This window comes from Carica papaya, chromosome 5 (genome assembly GCF_054855325.1).
Source record: "Carica papaya isolate Zhongbai chromosome 5, ASM5485532v1, whole genome shotgun sequence".
Taxonomy (NCBI): Eukaryota; Viridiplantae; Streptophyta; class Magnoliopsida; order Brassicales; family Caricaceae; genus Carica; species Carica papaya.
In genome coordinates this window covers 38355580-38378073 of record NC_142313.1, presented here as the reverse complement: position 1 = coordinate 38378073, position 22494 = coordinate 38355580, and the positions used below count along the sequence as shown (strand labels likewise).

Genomic DNA, 22494 nt, shown 5'->3' with positions numbered 1-22494 from the left:
CCGGAAAAAAATAGAGGCAATCAAGAGCATCAATAATTAAGTATCATGGTCAGAAAAGCAAGCGTTTTGTCCTATTGCTTCCGCATTAAGGTTAGTCCTAATTTTCTAATACTGGTATCAGAGTCTAGTTGCTTGCATCTGACACTGTAATAATTATGCTTCAATATGAATTAAGTTTGTTGATTTTTTTCATGATGAATCCAGATAAGACTCTTGGTGAACATATAAGGGAGAAAAATTACTTCTGTAAAAAAAAATAAGGAAGAAGATAACACTTAAAAAATACATATTACTATTCTCTCTCTCAAGTTGAGTTAAACCATAAACAAACTTGAGTTTTAGGTGTGAAAATTACCTGGAACTCTAGTAGCATCCCGGAGAAAATAGAGGCAGTTAAGAACATCAACAATTAAGAATCGTGAGCAGAAAAACAAGTATATTGTCCTATTGCTTTTGAATTAAGATTAGTCCTAATTTTTTAAAAGTGGTATCAGAGTTTATTTACTTGCATATGATTCGCAATAATCATGTTTCAATCTGCATTAAGTTTGTTGACTTTTTTATGATGAATTCAGATAACATGTTTTTTTTACACATGTATATATTTTTTTCTCATTAAGAATAAGTAATTCTCAATTTTTTTCTTGTGTGTGGAACACGAAAATAGCAATAATTAGTGAAATCCAAAAAACCCCAAATATCTTGTCTTGTCGTGGGAGGCAGAATGAAAAAAAAAGGGGAAATCGAAAAAAATACCAATAATAGTTTATTTGCTTGCATATGATCCGCAATAATCATGCTTCAATCTAGATTAAGTTTGTTGATTTTTTTATGATGAATTCAGATAACATGTTTTTTTACACATATATATATATTTTTCTCATTAAGAATAAGTAATTCTCAATTTTTTTCTTATGTGTGGAACACTAAAATAGCAATAGTTAATGAAACCCAAAAACACCAAATATCTTGGCTTGTTGTGGGTGGTGGAATGAAAATAAAAAGGGGAAACCAAAGAAAAAGGGATGCATTGTATGCGCGTGAAGAAAGAAATAAAAACTGGGAGAGAAAGAAAAATGTTGGAGAGATATATATATATATATGTATGCATATATATATAATTGAAAAAAGAAAGAAAGAGGATGATGCACTGTGTGTGCATAAAAAACATGCATTGTGTGTGTGTGAAAGAAGAAAAAAAATGGGAGAGAGAAGGAGATTAAAGACATATACACATACATATATATATGCACAGCTGACTCTGCAAAGGAAAGAGAGACTCCCTCTTTTTTATTGTTAAATATTATGAGGAATATTCGAACCCCTTATCTCTCCAATCATATCCTAAATTTAAGACTCTCCTACCATTAAGTCAACTCAACATATGCATACACATTTTTGTTTTTGAGAATATTTGTTGGTTGACAACACGAGTATTTTAATAGTATTCTATTTATGCACATTATTTTATTTCTTTGGACGATATGTTAGTATTTTGTAATGCAGCTTTATCATCACTGCAGTAATGTATATTAATTAGTTTATGTACATTCGTTAGTTACGCATCTTTTGTTAAGTTGAGATAACTACATATATCTATGTGATATTTTTTTATGCTAATTAGTTTGGGAAAATTAAAAGGTTACATGGATATATTTCATTTCATTTAATTTTTTTTTTGTTATGATAATTAAATTATAGTATTTCTAATTTGTCATATGTGATGATTATGAGCCTAGTGAAGTTTTCAAACATGTGATATGAAAAATAAAATTTGATAATTTAATTACGAAAAATCATGCCCAATGTCTATTTTTTATATACTTCTAGAAATGACAATCAAGAACATGATTACTGATTTCTCCACAAATGAGAAGTTGCATGAGACAAATTATGATATATGGCATAGAAAGATTCAGAGATTCAGTATCTTCTTAATAAGCATGAGATTTAGGAAACATTGACCACTATTGTATCTGAGAAAAAAAAATCGATATTGACCAGTACAATAAGGATCTGGCTGCATACCCGGAATGGTACAAGAAAGATCGTTTTGTGTGCTATACTATATTATATTGCATGCATAACAATCTCATTAGAGAGTTTGAGATATGTTCCATGGCTAAGGACATGTGGGACAAGCTTAAAGTCACTTTTGGCCAAATATCCACTGCAAGGATCTGTACCTTGGATTTAAAGTGGATGAAGTATGAAATAGATCTAAAACACAGTATAGCTGAACACTTACATATCATGAGTGCTATGGTTCGTGACCTTAAGGCTGGAGGATGTGACATAAGAGATTAGAAGCATATTTTGAAGGTGATTCATTCATTTCCAGATGAACCTGAATGTTGAAAAAATTTTAAACTCCTGATGGTTCATAGCAAACACATTAATACTTTCTCTGAAGTTGCTAGGCACATTGAGAATGAGGTTAAACATCAAAAGGTGTTTAATCTTTTCAATGTGGTGTTTGTTGCCGATGGGGTCAGACCAAAGGGAAACAAGCCTAATGTGCCAAACAATTTAAGAAAGGTCGACGCCTTTCTCAAGCCAATGGACCTAAAGGTGGTATAGCTAAACAGCATAGGCTAAGGGCCATAGGGAGAAAAATATAGCACATATAAAGTGCTATAACTATGGTAATAAGGGTCACTTCGCTCGTGATTGTTCTGAGCTGAAGAAGGTACCTTTTTCTATTTTTCCTCTTGATTTATTTGTTTGTTATGATGCATTAGTTGATGATTTTTTTCCTAATCTAATTGTAGACATGGGAGCAAGCAAACATGTAGTTTAAGATCGAGTTGGATTTGTGAACTACCATCTTGTCCCAGTGCATTCGCAAAATGTTGTATTGGGCAATGGCAATGAAGATGACATCCTTGGAATATACTAGCTCAAGCTACGTGAAGGAAATACTTTACTCCATTATGATACTCTCTATGCACCAGTGGTGCGATGTTATTTACTTTTAGTTGTTTCCTTGTTGAGATTGGGTTTTTTTTTTTTAATTTTAAGCTTGGTACTTTAGACATTTTATATCGCGATTTATTTGGTCATGGCTCTTTAAGAAACAATTTCTTTGTTCTTGACTTGAATAATAATATATATAATAATTCGATGCTTGCTTATGTTTTTCACTTTGATTGTGATTTTGAATCTGTTAAGTGGGATGCTAGATTTGGCCATATTAGGCAAGATCGAATGAGTAGACTGGTTAAAGAATATCTTTTAGACCGGCTTATTAAGGTTAAGTTGCCTAAAAGGGCGTCAAGTCTCTTAGAATTAATCCATTTTGATATTTGCAAGCCTTTAAATATCAAAACATGTCATGGTGCCATATATTTTCTCACTTTTATAGATGGTTATTCACGATATGGGTACGTGTATCTAATATCTCATCTCTATGAAGCACTACATATATTCAAACATTTTGTAGTAGAAGTGAAAAATCAAATGAATCAAAGAGTAAAGACTCTTCGAATCGATTGTGGTCGTAAATATCTTTCTAATATGTTCAAAGAATATTATGAGAAAAATGGTATACGTAGGCAACTCACAATTTCCCATACTCCATAACAAAACGATGTTGCAGAGCGAAGGAATCATATATTATTAGACATTGTTAGATTGATGATGGCACATGCAAAGCTCTCTAATAATTTTTAGGGAGATTTGTTGTTTACGACAACTTACATCCTTAACTGTGTACCAAGTAATTGTGTACCCGTCACTCCATATGAGTTATAGAATGGCAAAAAGTCCATTTTGGATCATTTACATCCTTATGGGTCAGCAGGCTATGTGCATAACCCAACCCACAAGCACAGAAAACTAGGTCTAAGAGTAACTAAGATGGTGTTCATTAGATATCCCGAACATTTAAAAGGATATGTAATGTTTAGAGAACACCTGAATAGTGGCATGATCGAAATTGACTCCTGCAATATTGATTTTCTTGAGGATGAGTTCCCAAGAATTGGTGAAATAAAAGAAAATTTCGTACTGTATGAGTTATAGGAGGATATGCAACTATTTATTAGTGAGAGGAAGGTATTAAGAACTTACCGAGTCACTAAAGATAGTGATAGTCTACCAAATAAAAGAGATAATGAGAGTTATTTTATTATCCTTTATGGTGGAAACTTACCTATAAATGATAATCCACTGGAAAATGGGGTTAGTCCTCAAGATCCGAGCTTGTAACGTAATGCTAGTCCTCAAGTTCCAACTCTCACACTAATAAAAGACAGTAGGGGAGACTTATTATATAGTCAGATAGATAATGAAGGTCCTAGAATTCGAATGAGCGAATGTGAAAAAATTCCCTAACGATATTTCCAAATCGAAGGAGAAATTTTCCTTTGCTCTTCTTTAAAAATTGAGGAACCCACCTCTTTTAAGGAGGCTATAAATTCACCCAACAGTAAAGAATGGATTGATTCCATGAGGAATGAGATGGACTCAATGATGAGAAATAAGGTTTGGGAACTAGTCGATCTCCCAACTCGACATATATTAATTAGAAACAAGTGGGTTTTCAAGATAAAATATAGAGCGGATGGATCAATTGAAAAGTTTAAGGCCTGACTAGCGGCGAAAGGTTTTACCCAAATTGAGGGTATAGACTACAAAAAATATTTTTTCTCATATGGTGAGATTTGCATCTATTCACCTCCTGCTAGCCCTGGTTGCCCATTTTGACTTGAAGTTATTTCAAATGTTTTTTAAAACTTCTTTATTGGATGGTACGCTTGAAGAAGAAATATATATGGATCAATTTGTTGATTTTGTCTCAAAAGATCAAGAAAACAAAGTTTGTCATTGTTGTGATGAAAACTCACCTAGCAAGTGCACTAGTTCGAACACATAATATAGGGGTAAATTCGGATATCGTCCTATGAGGACTAATAAAACAATTACTAGAATCACAACTAATTGATATTATTTGGCCAAGGATTAAGAGAATGGGTATAAGCTAAAACTTATCAACAAAAAAAAATAATGAATTAGGATTAATTAACAATCAAGATATAATAATGGTCAAGATCTTAGAATTCACTCTAAGTTCAACTATGAATTTTTTTAATTCAATCTACAACCAGAACTTTCCCACAATTTCGTTCAATCGTGTAGTAATCTTTTTTTCAAGATCAATTACCCTACTTACTTCCTAATAACATACATATCTCTATGGATTAGTATGAATTAGTGCATTAACATTCAATCATTAAATATATAAATAATGTAAAGTATCTCTACTCACATTCAATCTATTGTGTTAACTTGCTATTCTAATGAACAATCAATCTCTTAATTCAATCATTCATCATAAATTAATAAATAGGTGATCAATCTATTTATGCATTAAGCTACAAGATGACATATAAGAATTGGGGAAAAAGCCTTTCATAGATTGAATAAGAACATCACAAAATATCCCTTAGGGTTTCATCAAAGATCCCAATAAAAGAGTTTAGTTATACATCCTAAAGAAGATTACAAGAATGAAATCTAAAAGAAACATGAAAAGAATAATCGACTAGAAGAGGTTCTTGATGTTTGCCACCATATTCTCTTTTCTCCTCCCCTTGGTCTCCTTTTCTTTTTTAGATCCTCTCATTTTATATCATTTAAGACCTAATTTTTTGATTTGGCATGTCCCACGGCTGTGTCGTATTGACATACGAATGTGTCTTCCTTGAATTATGTCAATTTCCAACTTTTAGACACAACACAACCATGTCTCCCAAACACACAGTTGTGTCTCCCAAACACACGGCCGTGTCTCTTTCACTGAGCGAAACAGAAAAGCTACCTTCTTCACAAATGGCCGTGTCTTTCAATAACATGGCCGTGTCTCACTCCTCATCAGAAACAAAAACGTTGCCTTTTTAACACATGGTCGTGTGTTAACCCAGTATAGAACACATGACCGTGTCTTTCAGGAACATGACCGAGTCTCATTCCTCCTTAGAAATAGAAACGCTGGCTCCATAACATATGGCCGTGTGTTATGGCCATGTCTCCCACATCTTCATGTTTCAACCTTTTTTTCCCCAAATCTTGTTCCGTTTATACTTCATAAGGATCTTATGGACATTGTTGATAATATTGAATTTTTTAATAAATTATTTATCTCTTAAATCTATCAGATCGTTAAGTAGATCAAATGATTTTATAAGGCGATGCTCTTCGAAGGATCTTATTCAACCAAAATTTAATCATTGCTATATAATCCAATAAAGAGCCAAAGGGTGGATGATCGAGCAACGCCAATGTGAAACTAGACAATATGATTTAGTAAGTCTCTTTTAGTTTTTTAAATTTTAAACATTAGTTTTTTGGAGCATGCATCAAGAAATAGAAAATTTTTTATACAGTTACCCATAAACATTAACAACATTTACTATTACGACCCCAGAAATCTAAAAGGAAATATATAATAATTTAAGTGCGGAAACGAAATAAAATGTTAAAGTTTACATCCCTTACACAATAACTTAAAAGTACTGAACAACATTACGGAATGAATTCTCTGAAAGAAACACAAAAAATAAGAAAAATAATGGAAAATAGAAAGTATCTAGCATCTACTCACCATCTTCTTGCGAATCAGACTCTAGAACCAAGTCCTCTTGATCTGAAATGGTTAAATAAAGGATGAGCTACACTAGCCCAGTAAAGATATCATACTATATCACCGGCATAAAAGCAAAAGTTGGTATAAAATCAAAACAATTAATGGAGCATTAAATTTAGCAAATTTATTTATCAATTATAAAATCATTTACCGTTCAATTACCATTGTAGAATTTATGAAAATAACCTATAGAGACAATAATACCATACAGATCATAATTTCATGTATAATCAACAATCATAGCACACATTATAAATCTATGTCCATAATTAATAAATCCACAATAATTATCACTCTTTTTACCAGTCTACTAGTATCGATGGGGTTTATAGGGGTGTCCTCACTACACGTGAACCCTTTCTCTTAACAATCTCAATTACAGGACCGTCCTCATATCCCGTCCGATATGAGCGCCAAGATATTAAACCTCAATACCCCGTCTGTTATGAGGGTGAAGCAGACCATCCCCATACCTCGTCCGGTATGAGCGCCAATTTGCCAAATCTCCATACCCCGTCCGGTATGAGACAATGTTTACGGTAGAGTTCCCTATGTGCCTGGTCCGTCCATCATCTATCAGGATATCTAGTGAGACTGTCATTCTATCTGTTTATTTAATCACACCCTTTTTTTGTTTTTCCTTAGTCTCCATTACTAAATCAAACATAATCACATAAATAAATAAATATGCATCCGGTAATGCAATCATGTCTCAAATCCCAAAATCAAATAGTGGTTAGGTAAGATAGTAATACATGCATTTAAATAATAAAATAGATAAACCAGATTCCATCATACTTTTAGACTGTAAAATAAATCAACAAAAATCAACAGAGAATAATGTTCGGTTCGAGCTTTACTAGCAATCCGTAATTAATTATGCAAATCTATTTAATTTCTACAAAATACCGTATTATTATTTATTCAAACTTTAATTCTATGATAAGGAATAGAGTGAGGAATCCTTACTTGATTTGACGTCGAAAAACTAAATAGTTTACTGTGCCTACGAGCAGTCCCTTGGTTCCCTGAATTTTTCTTCGGGAACTAAAACGTGCTCATGATACCTACAAATGTCCCAAATAAACTCAAAATCAGTCTCAGGGCCTCCTCGACCAATTTTGAAAATCTGGCACGGTGGCTCCATTGTGCTCCGGCGACGACACCGCTGCCCGCGGTGGCCATTTTCGACCGAATTCGGTTAATTTTACATTGATTCCTGTGAGCACACACGCTAAAGGGCCTCGGTGGGCCAAAAAAATACCAAAAATTGAAATTCACTGGCGACGGGGCTCTCCGGTGCAGCGGCTCCTTCGGCTCACATTGCAGTTGGATGTTTCGCTTCGGTTAACTTGTAGAGAAGAAAATGGTGATCACAACGGTGAAAAAATTATACGAAACGAGAATCGAGAAGGGCCTCATCGGAGGCGGTTTGTTAAATTCTCTGCGGTAGCGGCGCCGGGCTTCATCGGTGTTTTTCGGTCAATTGGCCTGCTCTTTCACTCCGATTTGATCATGAGTGGGTTTAAAATTGAATTTCATACAAAAAATTTTTTTTTTACCTTTTTTGGCAGTCGAAAAGGGTTCCGGTGCAGCGGTAGATTGTGGCGATTGGCTCCCTAGCGGCTGGGTTGTCTTTTCTGACGAGGGGTTCTGGCGGCTAGGGTTAGGGTTTGGGTGCACATGAGGTTATTTATACCCATTCGCTTTTGATATGGACCGTCCATCGCTTTTGATCTGAACCATTCGATCGCAATTAAATAGGGAGTGAATCTGGACCGTTCATCGCGATCAAATCTGGGTCGTCCGTGCGCGATTCGCTCTAGGCCGTCCATTCGCGATTCACTCTGGGTCGTTCGTGCGCACGGGAACGGACCTTAGCCGTTCGGTCGCGTGCACGCAGATCGCCCACGTGGCCTCCCGTGTCAGCACCTCTGCCACTTAGTGCGTCTTGGTTGGTCGGGGCTGCTGACCGGGCGTCTGACATAGTACAATTTTTTTAAATTGTATTTTGACCTTCGATTTTCGATTTTTCTTTCAAAATACCCCTAGAACCCAAATTTTTACCCTTTTTTTTCAAAATTGTTTTCAATTTAATCCTTTATCAATTTACTCTATTTTTTTTTATTAAATTAAAATAAAACAAAATATAATAAAATAAATTAAATAATTAAAAAATTAAAAAAATTATATTTATTAATTAAAAAAAAAGTTTTAGGTGGGTGTTACATTTACCCGATGTGGGATTACTGTATTTTATTCATAAGGAATCTCAAGGATATTTTGATCAGTTATGGAGGTGATAAATTCAATACTCAATGAAATCTACCCTAACTAGCCTACTCCCAAGCCAAGGAATAATTCTATAGTGTCGTCGAGAGAAGGGAGTACTTTAAAGTATAAGAAGGTAAATAGCTAAGGAATAATAAAGAAATTGAGGAACAAGGGAGTACTCCAACGCGGAGGAAGTTTGGTATGTGAAGGAAGGTGGTGAATAAGAACAAAGGACTTATTCTTATATTGATTTCATAAAGTATAAAATTTGACCACTCCACAATTGATTGGAAAGATCCTTTCGATCTTATGAATTAAGTATTGTAGTTTTTCATCAGGTAAATATTGTTAAGGTTTTAGGGTAACCATGTATAAAGTTTTTATTTCTAGATTCATCTTCTAAAAAAGTAATGTTTAGTTCATAAAATCAAAAGAATTTATTGAATCATATATTTTTGTTTCACGATAACATCTTTCTATTTTCTATCTTTAGGTTCTTTTCATCGGATTGTGTAGTGGTGATTAGTTTTGGGTTTAATAACATCCTTCAAAGTGTATTGCCAGTAAAAAAATTTACCTTTATTAAGATTTATATTAAATTGTTTGATCTACAAGACCATCTGAGAGATTTAAGAGATGAAAACTATATTAACAAGTTTAATGTTATCAGCATTTGCCAGAAGATCCTTAAGAAGTATACATGAAATTGTGTACCTTCCAGCTATTACACACTTATTTTGTTTTTTGTGTTTAAGTTGATCTATCTGTAAGTTAATTTTCACACTGAGTACTCCATGATTTAAAAAAATCCAGTAAAAATATATATATATATATATATATATTGTGTAAACACCACCAAAGTGGGATCAAAAGGATAGATATTTTGTTCAGTTGATCTTCTTAAAAAAATCGAGACTACTGGTTCTGCCTTTGTTGAAACATTTTTTCCTTATATCACTAATCATTATGCTTCTGCCGCTCAATTCTAAAAAAACCATTGAAACGTTCACATTCCTGTATGACAAGAAACATTATGTAGCAATAAAAAGATACTTTGTAACAATGGGAGGCTATTATGCTTATATGCTTTAATAAATGGCAAATGAATGCAAAATATTACTTTGTAGGACAGATTGTTCTAATATTTTATTGTAGATGCTTATATAACCATCAAAGAGGAACGACAGTGTTGGATTAGAAATAACTAACAAAAATTAAAAGTAGAACTCTTCATAAATATTTATGATACTTTGATTATAGCGGATACTATAAAATTACAGTTGAAAAGTGTATTGTACTTTCCTCTTTCTTTATAGAGGGTCCATATTACATTATTCAAAAAGTACTAGGATGAAATGCCAATATTTCGTTTTTATGAGAGTCCACATTTATTTATTCCATTTATAACTAATTCAAAATGGCTAGAAACAAAGTATATATTTTCGTTAATAGATGGGCTTATAGTAAAAGATTGATAAGACACTATTACAAGAGTTTTTAAGATAAAGCTCCAACAACTATTAAAACTCATTATCAACTTATAACAGTTTGGCAAAATATGCGAATGTAAGTTTGACTGATACTACAGTTTTATCCAATTTTTAAAAATTATGTTTAACTGTAGTTTAAAAAATTAATAAAAAATTAAAATAAGTAAAAATAGAATAAAATAACAGATGAAATAGTAACTTGTATGAAAATTTAAATCTTATGTATTACAAGACAATTTTAGTTCAGGATATATCCTCTAACATTTTCTTTTCCTCAATAATAAATACTTACTATTCTTAGAAAAGCTTAACACTAAACAATATTAATATTTAAATTTACTAAATTAAGTATATTTATTTTTTAATTTATATTCTCAATATTTTATTTATACAATATTTTGATCATATATTTCCTTTTATAGTGATTTATACAATAAATTTACATAGATGAAGACTACAACAAGCCCACATATTGTTGTAGGTAGATCGAAGAAACGTTACCATTAGTACCATATAATTTTAGCTGAATTCCATAAACGAAAAGATTTGAATGCCTATAATGTTGTCGCTAAGTATACGCTTCATGGTCCATACAGAGTGCCAAAGATAAATGCATCAAGTATGAAAAGTAGAATGTGCACAAAAAATTCCAAAAGAACTTCCATATAAAGACCACAATTAATGAGAATGGACATCCAATATACAACAGTAGAGACAAAGGTATTTTAGTAATAAAGAGATTAGTCAAGTTGGCAATAGATATTTCATTCCTTACAATAGATATTTTTTTTGCAAAATTTTAAGTGCTCATGAATCTTAAATGGTGGAACAAATCAAAGGCAATAAAGTATATATTCAGATATGTGAATGAAGGACTAGATCAAAGAGTTTTACTAATTGAAAGTAATATTGTTATTGACAAGAACTTGATCGTAAAGAAAATATCAAATATAGAGGAGATAAAAATATTCTTATATTGTCGGTATTTATCATACCATGTGGGGTCTCATGGTGAATATAACAATTTGATAATTTGATATTCGCTACATCAACCATAAGTGATCCACCCTCTATTTCACTATCTTAAAGAGTGAAATGTTATCAACAGAAATATTAAAAGATTGAGTAAAATTATGAGGAAAGGAGTTCATGAAACAATATTTATGGAATGGACGAAGATAAACTCCATAAATCCAATTGCTTATGTATTAATGTATACTGAGTTTCCAACAAAGTTCACATGGATTAATAGAAAGAGATCTTGGGCCATGAGAAAGTCAAGGAAATCTATTGATACAATAGCTTATACTGCTCCAACAATTAGTGAGAGATATTATTTGTGATTACTGTTGACTATTATAAAAATTGTAAAAGAAATTTATCGATACCAGACAATCAACCATATAAATTTAAAGACACAGGCTCTGCAATAGAAATGCTAAATAATGAGAAGAAATAACATGATTATTTGAGAAAGCAAGTTTGTTGGCAAGTCATCACCAACTAATTTAATAAAAAAATTTTATCCTATTCTGATTAAAAAATCTTAACTTTCTATTGTTGCTTATATATTTTAATTTAAATATATAGTAATTATCTATATATTTTTAGTTAAAATAATAATATATATAGAATATTTAAAATATAATTAAGGTGATAATATTCATAATAGTTATTTTTAAAAATTTTTAAAATATAAAAAATAACAATCAACTTTTAGTGACTAAATATATATATATATATCTATCTATAAATTTTTAGTTGATTAAAAATTTTGAGATTATACTCTAAAAAGTTATTTGTTTCTTACATATCTTTTACCATGTTGATCTCCCCTAAAAAAAATAAGATAGGGTAATATTTTATATTTTATAAGAAATTATTTTTCAATTTAAATAAAATAATATTTATTTTATTTTTTATATAATTTTTTAAAATACTAGTACAAGCTGAACCGAAATTTATTATTATCACTATTAAACAAAACTAAACTGAGAACCTCCCCTGCTTCATCACCACCAAAGAGACCGTTAATCCCATGAAACAACACGAGCCGCGAATATCATGAACATTCTCTGTAGAAAAACGGAGATTTATTTCACCGACGTAATACTCAAATCTCACATACAATCACCATGCAACCAAGGGAGCTTGCACTGATCAAATCCCAATTACACCCTTCTCTTTACATGAAACTTTTGCAACTCTGCATTGATCAAAGTGCCCAAAAACCAGGTAATTTGATTCATACCCACGTTATAACTAGTGGGTTTGGTTCAGATGTCCATTTGAACACCAAACTGATAATCTTTTATTCGAAGGTTAGCGATGTGGTTTCAGCTCGCAAAGTGTTCGATAAAATGACTGAGAGAAGTGTTGTTTCATGGACTACAATGATTTCTGGGTACTCCCAAGTTGGATGTTGCGAGAATGCTTTATCTCTGTTTCTGGAGATGCGTAGGGTGGGTGTAAAGCCCAACCAGTTTACTTACGGGAGCGCATTGAGGGCGTGTACTGCATTGAGGTGTTTGCTGGGGGGTATGCAAATACAAGGGTGTGTGCAGAAAGGTAGATTTGTTGAGGACGTGTATGTTCAGACTGCATTACTTGATTTGCATGCCAAGTGCGGGAAGATGGAAGGAGCTCGAGTTTTGTTCGACACCATGTCAAAAAAGGACGTGGTTTCTTGGAACGGGATGATTGGAGGATACGTCTTTCACGGTTTTAAGGATGATGCATTTCAATTGTTTCGATTGATGATGAGGGAAGGTATTGTGCCATCAGTTTCTATCACTTTTCTGTTTGGCCTGGTTACTTTCTTTTTTCTTTTAATCAATGGAAAACCAGTTGTGTACTTTTTATTAGATTCTGAGTTGAACAAATGTTGGAAATATTTCATCCACAAATAATAAAGTAAAAGAAGAAGCAAGAATGTGCACAAAATTGGTTCAGTCCAATCTGACTCACCTTTGAAGTAATATTCACTATATTCTAATTATTCCAGGTAAGGTGAGAAGTTGTCTAAACGTCTAAAAATCTCTCACTATCCCTTGAACCCGGTACACAGAATGTCCATGGCTCACACAGTCCTTGTCTTCCCCTTCTCTCCTTGCCATTCACCATACCTTACCTCAACCACTCATGCACATTCCTTTTATAGGCTAAACGAAAGGGCAAAATGATTGGTTGGGGTGGAAAAATCAATGGGGCCATGAAATGGGTAACTGGAAAATCAACTACAAATCCAGCATGAAATTAAATGCCAAACGTGTAACGACCCCGGAAATATTAAAATGAAATGAGTATTTAAATATATCAAATGCGGAAGCGAGATCAAAATTTCAGTTAACATCCCTTACACGAAAAACAAAAAACGTATTTAAAATATAAAAAATTAAACTAACTAAGAGAGGAACTCGAAAATAAAACTATGAGTATGACTACAGAGTCTCTAGGCATCCCCTTCGTCGTCCTCCTGCGGAACGGGCTCGGGAACCATGTCTTCCTGATCTGAAATGGTTAAATAAGGAGTGAGCTACACTAGCCCAGTAAGAACATCACGATATCTCACCGTCACGGAGGTAAAGGTGGGTAGAAAAACACAAAAGACCAATGGAGCATAATTTACAACAAACTCGTTTATTAACATGAAAACCTTTACCATCCACTTATCTCGGTGGAATTTATGAAAACAATATAAGAAAAACAATAACATTATCATAATCATTGAATAATATAAGCTGTAAAACATAACACCTATCACGCCTCTTGTAATTCAATCATTGTACAACATATCTTTTTCTCATTTACCAGCCTACTAGTATCCGTGGGGGTCCATAGGGGTTCCGCTACCCGTTAACCTTTAACATTCATAATCAGTTTCCAGGGCCGTCCCCATACCCCGTCCGGTATGGGCGCCAAAACCATGAACCTCAATACCCCGTCCGGTATGAGGGTGAAACGGGCCGTCCCCATACCCCGTCCGGTATGGGCGCCAAAACCATAAACCTCAATACCCCGTCCGGTATGAGGGTGAAACGGGTCGTCCCCATACCCCGTCCGGTATGGGCGCCAAAACCATAAGATCTCCATACCCCGTCCGGCATGTGAGACCACAATCTCGGTAGGGTTCCCTACGGACCCGGTCCGTCCACCATCTCCCAGGATATCTAGTCAGGCTGACCCCCATAATACAATTATCAGTCTACACAATCTTTCATTTTCCTTTTCCTCAGTCAGCATCATCAATTCACATACAAACAAGCAAAACAGTAATTCATGCCAAACAGACAACATACAATATCAGTTTTTCAGTCATTCAACCCATGATTAATAAAAACGTAGTATATGCACACAAATCTGTAAAATGAACACATCAAACCTCATTTTGCATTTAAAGCTGTAAACAGGCCAAATAACAGTAAATCACCAATCATACTAGACTCGGGCTCCATTAGCCACCTTAAGCAATTTCACACATTCGTTAATTCAAGAAATACCGTTTTATCATTTTGAACTTTAATACCGTGATAGGAAATAGGGTGAGGGGTCCTTACTTGTTTTCGGGATCCGAATACGATTCACAGTGCGCCTGCAGGCCGTCCCTAATTTTCCCCTGAATTTTTCTCGGGGAACTGAAACACACTAACAGTACCTGCACGTGTTCCAAAAAAAATCCAAATTAGGCCCAGGGCCTCTTTCGGCCCAAATCGCAACTCCGGCACGGCGGCTTCGCCGTGCTCCGGCGACGGCGCCGCCGCTGGCGGCGGCTAGTCGCCTCGGGTTGGCTGTTTTCGGCCGAATTCGGCCACACTCGCATTGGTCCTTGTCAGAAAACAACTCTAGGGCCCTCGGGGGGGCAAAAAAATCACGGAAAAACGGAGTTTACCGGCGGCGGCGCTCTCGGGTGCGGCGGCTCTCCGGCGAGGTTCGTGTTTTGGTGATTCAGCTCCGGTCAACCTGTAGAGAAAAGAATGGTGATCACGGTGATATAAAAATTGCATCGAACGGAGGCCAGGAAGGGCCTCGTCGGAGGCAAAAACCGAGAGGGGGCGCGGCGGCGCCGCTGGGCTTCGGCCGCGTATTCCGGCCGTTTGGCCGGGATTTCGGCCTCGATTTGGCCATAGGAGGAATCAGCGGGAAAAAATGAGTCGGGGGTATGAAATTTACCTCGATCGGCGGTCGGAAATTTTCCCGGTGCGGCGGCGGGTGGCGGCGGTCGGCCTCTGGTTCGTCTTCTCCGGCGAGCGGCGGGCGGCTAGGGTTTGTGGTCTGGTGTGGGGGTTCTATTTATAACCCCTTGCCTTTTGATCTCAGCCGTTCATTTCGTTTTAATCTGGGCCGTTCGTTTTTGATTGAATCTGGGCCGTCCGTGCGATTGAATCTGGGCCGTCCGATCGCGCGATTGATCTGGGCCGTCGGATCGCACCCACGCGGATCGCCAACGTGGCTCCTTTCGGAGTGACGCGGTCTTGCCACGTGGCAGGCCCCGGTTGGCCGGGACTGCTGACCGGGCCTGCTGACGTGGCCCCCTCTTTTTTTTTTTTTTTTTTTTTTTTTTTTTTTCTCCTCCTTTCCGGGTGCTACAACTCTCCCCCCCATAAAGAAATTTGGTCCCCAAATTTGCCTCATTACTCTTGATCAAACAGATGACGATATTGGGCCCTAAATTCTGATTCCAGCTCCCAAGTCGCCTCCCTAGGCGTGTGGTTCTGCCACAAGACTTTTACAAATGATATTTCCCGGTTACGGAGTATCTGCTTTCTCGGTCCGTGATACTGACCGGTACTTCTTCATAAGACAAGTCCTCTCGGAGTGAAAGCGGTTCATGAGCCACGACATGAGAAAGGTCCGGATTGTACTTGCGCAGCATAGATACATGAAACACATTGTGAACCCGGGAGAGCTCAGGGGGCAGTGCAAGTCTGTAGGCAGTGGTACCAATCTTGTCTAAGATTTCAAAGGGTCCAATGTATCTGGGGTTTAATTTTCCCCTTCTGCCGAACCTACTAATTCTCTTGAAGGGGGTGACTTTAAGAAATACCCGGTCACCTTTCTCAAAGGCCAGGTCTCTCCTCCGGGTATCAGCATAGCTCTTCTGCCTACTCTGAGCTGTCTGGATGTTCTTCTTGATCTTAACTATCTTGGACGTGGTTTCTTCCACCAAATCCGGGCCAAACAATCTTCTATCGCCCACTTCCTCCCAACAAATCGGTGACCTGCACGGACGCCCGTATAGCGCCTCGTATGGGGCCATGCCGATGCTTGCTTGGTAACTGTTGTTGTAGGCAAACTCTATCAGGGGTAGATGGTCGTCCCAATGGCCTCCAGAGTCAAGGACACAAGCTCGGAGCATATCCTCCAGCGTACGGATTGTCCTCTCTGATTGTCCATCGGTTTGGGGGTGGAAGGCAGTACTAAGGGACAACTTTGTTCCCATAGCTTGTTGGAAACTATTCCAAAACCGAGAAGTGAATCTGGGATCCCTGTCGGATACCACTGTTACTGGGACCCCATGCAGTCTGACTATTTCCCGGACATACATTCTTGCCAACTTGTCCAACGAATCAGTCATTCTGATGGCCAGGAAGTGGGAAGACTTAGTGAGTCGGTCCACAATTACCCATATGACATCGTGTCTCGATCGTGCCTTGGGTAGTCCCGATACGAAGTCCATGGTGATGTGTTCCCACTTCCATTCTGGAATCGGTAAAGGCTGAAGCAACCCCCCTGGGCGTTGATGTTCTGCTTTGACCTGCTGACATACCAAGCACTTAGATACAAAGTCGGCTATATCTCTCTTCATCCCATTCCACCAGAATCGGGGTCGCATAGTTTGGTACATTTTTGTACTTCCTGGATGCATGGCGAACCTTGAACTATGGGACTCTGTCATGATGTCTCTTTTTAATTCATTGTCGTCTGGGACACACATTCTGTCCTTGAAACGAATCAATCCGTCGGCAGAGATCTGAAATTCTGAGTTCACTCCCTGTTCTGCATCCTTCTTGCGGTTTACTAGGGCGGGGTCGATTGACTGGGCTTCCTTTATTCTTTGGATTAACTCGGGTTGGACTGCTAGGTGGCTCAAACATGTGGCCCTCTTCAGATCTTGCAGTCGAACCTGCTGCGTAGCCCCAATGGACCTGCATTCCGAAACCATCAGATGGGCTAGGGTGCCTGCACTCTTCCTGCTGAGGGCATCGGCTACTACGTTGCCCTTACCTGGATGGTATAGGATGTCACAATCATAGTCATTGAGGAGTTCCATCCACCTTCTCTGACGCATGTTGAGATCCTTCTGAGTGAAGATGTGCTTCAAGCTCTTATGATCGGTGTAGATCTGAAATGTCTCTCCATACAAATAATGGCGCCAGATTTTCAAGGCGTGTATGATTGCGGCAAGCTCCAAGTCATGGGTAGGATAGTTCTTCTCATGATTCTTTAGCTGTCTAGACCCATATGCTATAACCTTTCCATGCTGCATCAGGACACAACCCAGGCCCAGATAGGAGGCATCACTATAAACTGTATACCCTCCTGATCCACTCGGTAGAGCCAGTACGGGTGCAGTAGTCAGTCGCTTCTTCAATTCTGAAAAACTCCTTTCGCAGTTCTCATTCCAATCAAACTTTGCATTCTTCTTTGTGAGTCGGGTTAGAGGGGCCGCTAGACTGGAGAACCCTTCGACAAACCGGCGGTAATAACCCGCCATCCCTAGGAAACTGCGAATTTCCTTAACTGTTGTCAGCCTTTCCCAACCAAGTACCGCTTCAACCTTTTCGGGGTTCACCGACACCCCTTCCTTCGATATAACATGTCCTAGGAAGGCGGTTTGCTCGAGCCAAAATCCACACTTGCTCAACTTTGCATACAACTTCTTTTCCCTGAGTACCTGGAGGACTTGGGCAAGATGATGAGCATGTTCTTCTCTACTTTTTGAGTAGACTAAGATATCATCGATGAACACGATGACAAATTTATCCAAAAACTCTCTGAAGATTCTGTTCATTAGATCCATAAAGATGGCCGGGGCGTTGGTTAGCCCAAACGGCATAACCAGGAACTCATAGTGTCCGTACCTGGTTCGGAATGCCGTCTTGGGGATGTTTTCTGCTCTCACTTTTACCTGATGGTAACCTGATCGTAGATCTATTTTAGAAAAGACCTGTGCACCCTGCAACTGATCGAAAAGGTCATCAATCCGGGGGAGAGGGTACTTGTTTTTAATTGTTACCTTGTTTATCCTTCTATAATCAATACACAGTCTCAACGTTCCATCTCCTTTCTTTGCAAAAGTAACCCCGGCACCCCATGGGGAAATGCTGTGTCTAATGAAGCCACTGTTTTGTAGTTCAGTGATTTGTTTCCTTAGCTCTTCCATCTCGATGCGGCTCATTCGGTAAGGAGCTACCGAGATGGGTTGGGTTCCTGGCTGTAAGTCTATGGTGAACTCGACCTCTCTGTCCCCTGGTAGACCGGGCAGTTCATCCGGAAATACGTCTGGAAAGTCTCGGACTACTGGAATCTCTTGGATACAAACTTCCTTCTTGGGTTTACCTAGTTAGGGAAAATACAATATCAACGCACTGGGAATTAAGAAGAAAAGAATTTGTCATTAGGGAGAATCAGTACCGAATAATTTTATTAACTTGTAAATGGCTCCTCGTTGGGAGGATTAAATACAATCTTTTTATTAAAGCAGTCTATGGTGGCGTGATACGCCGCCAGCCAATCCATTCCTAGGATTACATCAAAATCCCCTGTGTCTAACCCTATCAGGTCTACCCTCAATTTCCTATCTGCTATCTCCACGGCACATGCCCTGTAGACAACCTCTCCTAGTAATGTCTCCCCCCCAGCGGTAGATACAAACAATAATGAATCAAGTCTATCAGGTGATACACAAATTTTGGAAGCAAGAACATGTGAAATAAAAGAATGTGATGCACCAGTATCAAACAAAATATGAGCAATGTGGCCAGAGATAGTATACATACCATGTACCACGTCCGGGTCTGCATCGGCATCCTTCTGGGTAAGGTTGTAAACTCTGCCCTGGATTGGAGGCCTCCCTTGATTCTGGTTCCTAGGGCACTCCCTCGCATAGTGCTGGGCACTGCCGCATATGCGACAGGTGTTGTTGAGGCGGTAGCAGGGTCGGTCCCCATGATCCCTGCCGCAGTACTGGCAGATCTTCCCACGAGCTGCCCCCATAGCTTGAGGAGGGCCCTGAACGGCAGGCCTGGGTCTCTTATTGGGTTGGACAGGCATGGTAGGCGCTGGCCTGCGGAGCGGGGCTGAAGGTCGGGAACTTCCCGCTAGCTGAGGGCGGGTGTCGAAGCTCCTTTCTATGATCTGCGCCTTTGCCAGGACTGCCGAATATGTCTCGAGCTCCATCACCAACAAGTGCTGTCTGATCGCCGGGCGGAGACCCCACTGGAATTTCCTGGCCTTTCGGCCCTCATCCAACAATGTCTCCGGGGCATGTCGGCCCAGCTCCAGGAACTTGCGGGCATACTCCGACACTGTCATATTACCCTGGACCAACTGAGCAAATTCCATTTCCTTTAAATGTTGGATGTGTTTAGGGAGATACTCCGCATGGAAAGCCGCTAGGAACTGCTCCCAAGTAACTGGTACAGGCAGGGTGGCCCGCTTGAGCTCCCACCAGCGTACTGCTTCCCCTACCAGCATGTAGGAGGCAATGGCAGCCCTCTGCTCAGGAATTACTCCCAAGGTCTCAAAGGCTCTCTCAGTCTCTGCCAGCCAGTATTGGGCCTCTTCGAAAGAGGATCCCCCTGAAAAAGTAGAAGGGTTCAGTCTCCTGTACCTCTCTATGAAGCCGGGGTCGATCAAGGAGGGAGCGGGGTCCCGAGGTAGAGGGACTGGGGCCGGCTGAGGGTGAACTGGGGGACCCTGTGGTGGCGCCTGCTGATGGGGTGGGGGCACTGGAATGTGCTGTGGCGGCACCTGTTGGTACTGTGGCTGTGGTACCGGGTCGTACCGCGGCTGTGGTGCCGGGTGGTACTGTGGAGGAACAGGCTCCTGCCGGGGTGGCTCGGGATCAGCCTGCTGTAACGGGGGCTCAACCTGCGCTAGCGGAGGAGGTCCGGGTAACTCCCTTCTCTCCTCTTGCCTTCGCTGGGCAGCTACGAGAGCTTCCACCATCTCATATAATCTGTCCAAATCCTCCCGAAGCGAATTATCTTGGGCCGCTCGGTTTAGTGGGGGCCTTCCTCTCCTCATTTCTGTGTACCTGCATTTACAAGGAATGGTTGAGTAACGACCAATCGGTGAGTATTTCTTTAAAGGACTATAGTGTAAGGGATGGGTCCGAGGAAATGCGGCTCTGATACCAACTGTAACGACCCCGGAAATATTAAAATGAAATGAGTATTTAAATATATCAAATGCGGAAGCGAGATCAAAATTTCAGTTAACATCCCTTACACGAAAAACAAAAAACGTATTTAAAATATAAAAGATTAAACTAACTAAGAGAGGAACTCGAAAATAAAACTATGAGTATGACTACAGAGTCTCTAGGCATCCCCTTCGTCGTCCTCCTGCGGAACGGGCTCGGGAACCATGTCTTCCTGATCTGAAATGGTTAAATAAGGAGTGAGCTACACTAGCCCAGTAAGAACATCACGATATCTCACCGTCACGGAGGTAAAGGTGGGTAGAAAAACACAAAAGACCAATGAAGCATAATTTACAACAAACTCGTTTATTAACATGAAAACCTTTACCATCCACTTATCTCGGTGGAATTTATGAAAACAATATAAGAAAAACAATAACATTATCATAATCATTGAATAATATAAGCTGTAAAACATAACACCTATCACGCCTCTTGTAATTCAATCATTGTACAACATATCTTTTTCTCATTTACCAGCCTACTAGTATCCGTGGGGGTCCATAGGGGTTCCGCTACCCGTTAACCTTTAACATTCATAATCAGTTTCCAGGGCCGTCCCCATACCCCGTCCGGTATGGGCGCCAAAACCATGAACCTCAATACCCCGTCCGGTATGAGGGTGAAACGGGCCGTCCCCATACCCCGTCCGGTATGGGCGCCAAAACCATAAACCTCAATACCCCGTCCGGTATGAGGGTGAAACGGGTCGTCCCCATACCCCGTTCGGTATGGGTGCCAAAACCATAAGATCTCCATACCCCGTCCGGCATGTGAGACCACAATCCCGGTAGGGTTCCCTACGGACCCGGTCCGTCCACCATCTCCCAGGATATCTAGTCAGGCTGACCTCCATAATACAATTATCAGTCTACACAATCTTTCATTTTCCTTTTCCTCAGTCAGCATCATCAATTCACATACAAACAAGCAAAACAGTAATTCATGCCAAACAGACAACATACAGTATCAGTTTTTCAGTCATTCAACCCATGATTAATAAAAACGTAGTATATGCACACAAATCTGTAAAATGAACACATCAAACCTCATTTTGCATTTAAAGCTGTAAACAGGCCAAATAACAGTAAATCACCAATCACACTAGACTCGGGCTCCATTAGCCACCTTAAGCAATTTCACACATTCGTTAATTCAAGAAATACCGTTTTATCATTTTGAACTTTAATACCGTGATAGGAAATAGGGTGAGGGGTCCTTACTTGTTTTCGGGATCCGAATACGATTCACAGTGCGCCTGCAGGCCGTCCCTAATTTTCTCCTGAATTTTTCTCGGGGAACTGAAACACACTAACAGTACCTGCACTTGTTCCAAAAAAAACCCAAATTAGGCCCAGGGCCTCTTTCGGCCCAAATCGCAACTCCGGCACGGCGGCTCCGCCGTGCTCCGGTGACGGCGCCGCCGCTGGCGGCGGCTAGTCGCCTCGGGTTGGCTGTTTTCGGCCGAATTCGGCCACACTCGCATTGGTCCTTGTCAGAAAACAACTCTAGGGCCCTTGAGGGGCCAAAAAAATCACGGAAAAACGGAGTTTACCGGCGGCGGCGCTCTCGGGTGCGGCGGCTCTCCGGCGAGGTTCGTGTTTTGGTGATTCGGCTCCGGTCAACCTGTAGAGAAAAGAATGGTGATCACGGTGATA

At 39.0% G+C, this 22494-nt stretch overlaps 1 protein-coding gene across 5 annotated transcripts in view; it reads left to right on the top strand.

The window, feature by feature from the left end:
* Positions 1-12358: 12358 nt before the first annotated feature.
* The window catches only part of LOC110808004 (pentatricopeptide repeat-containing protein At3g20730-like), a 38107-nt gene continuing 27971 nt past the window's right edge, over positions 12359-22494 (top strand). For 3 of the 5 annotated variants that reach the window (XM_088220760.1, XM_088220759.1, XM_088220758.1), the window contains exon 1: positions 12359-13179. In XM_088220760.1, the coding sequence (XP_088076886.1) occupies positions 12546-13179 (634 nt within the window). In that variant the 5' untranslated portion in view covers positions 12359-12545. The remainder of the gene's footprint in view (positions 13180-22494) is intronic. The other 2 variants (XM_088220762.1, XM_088220761.1) reach the window with 2 other exon arrangements.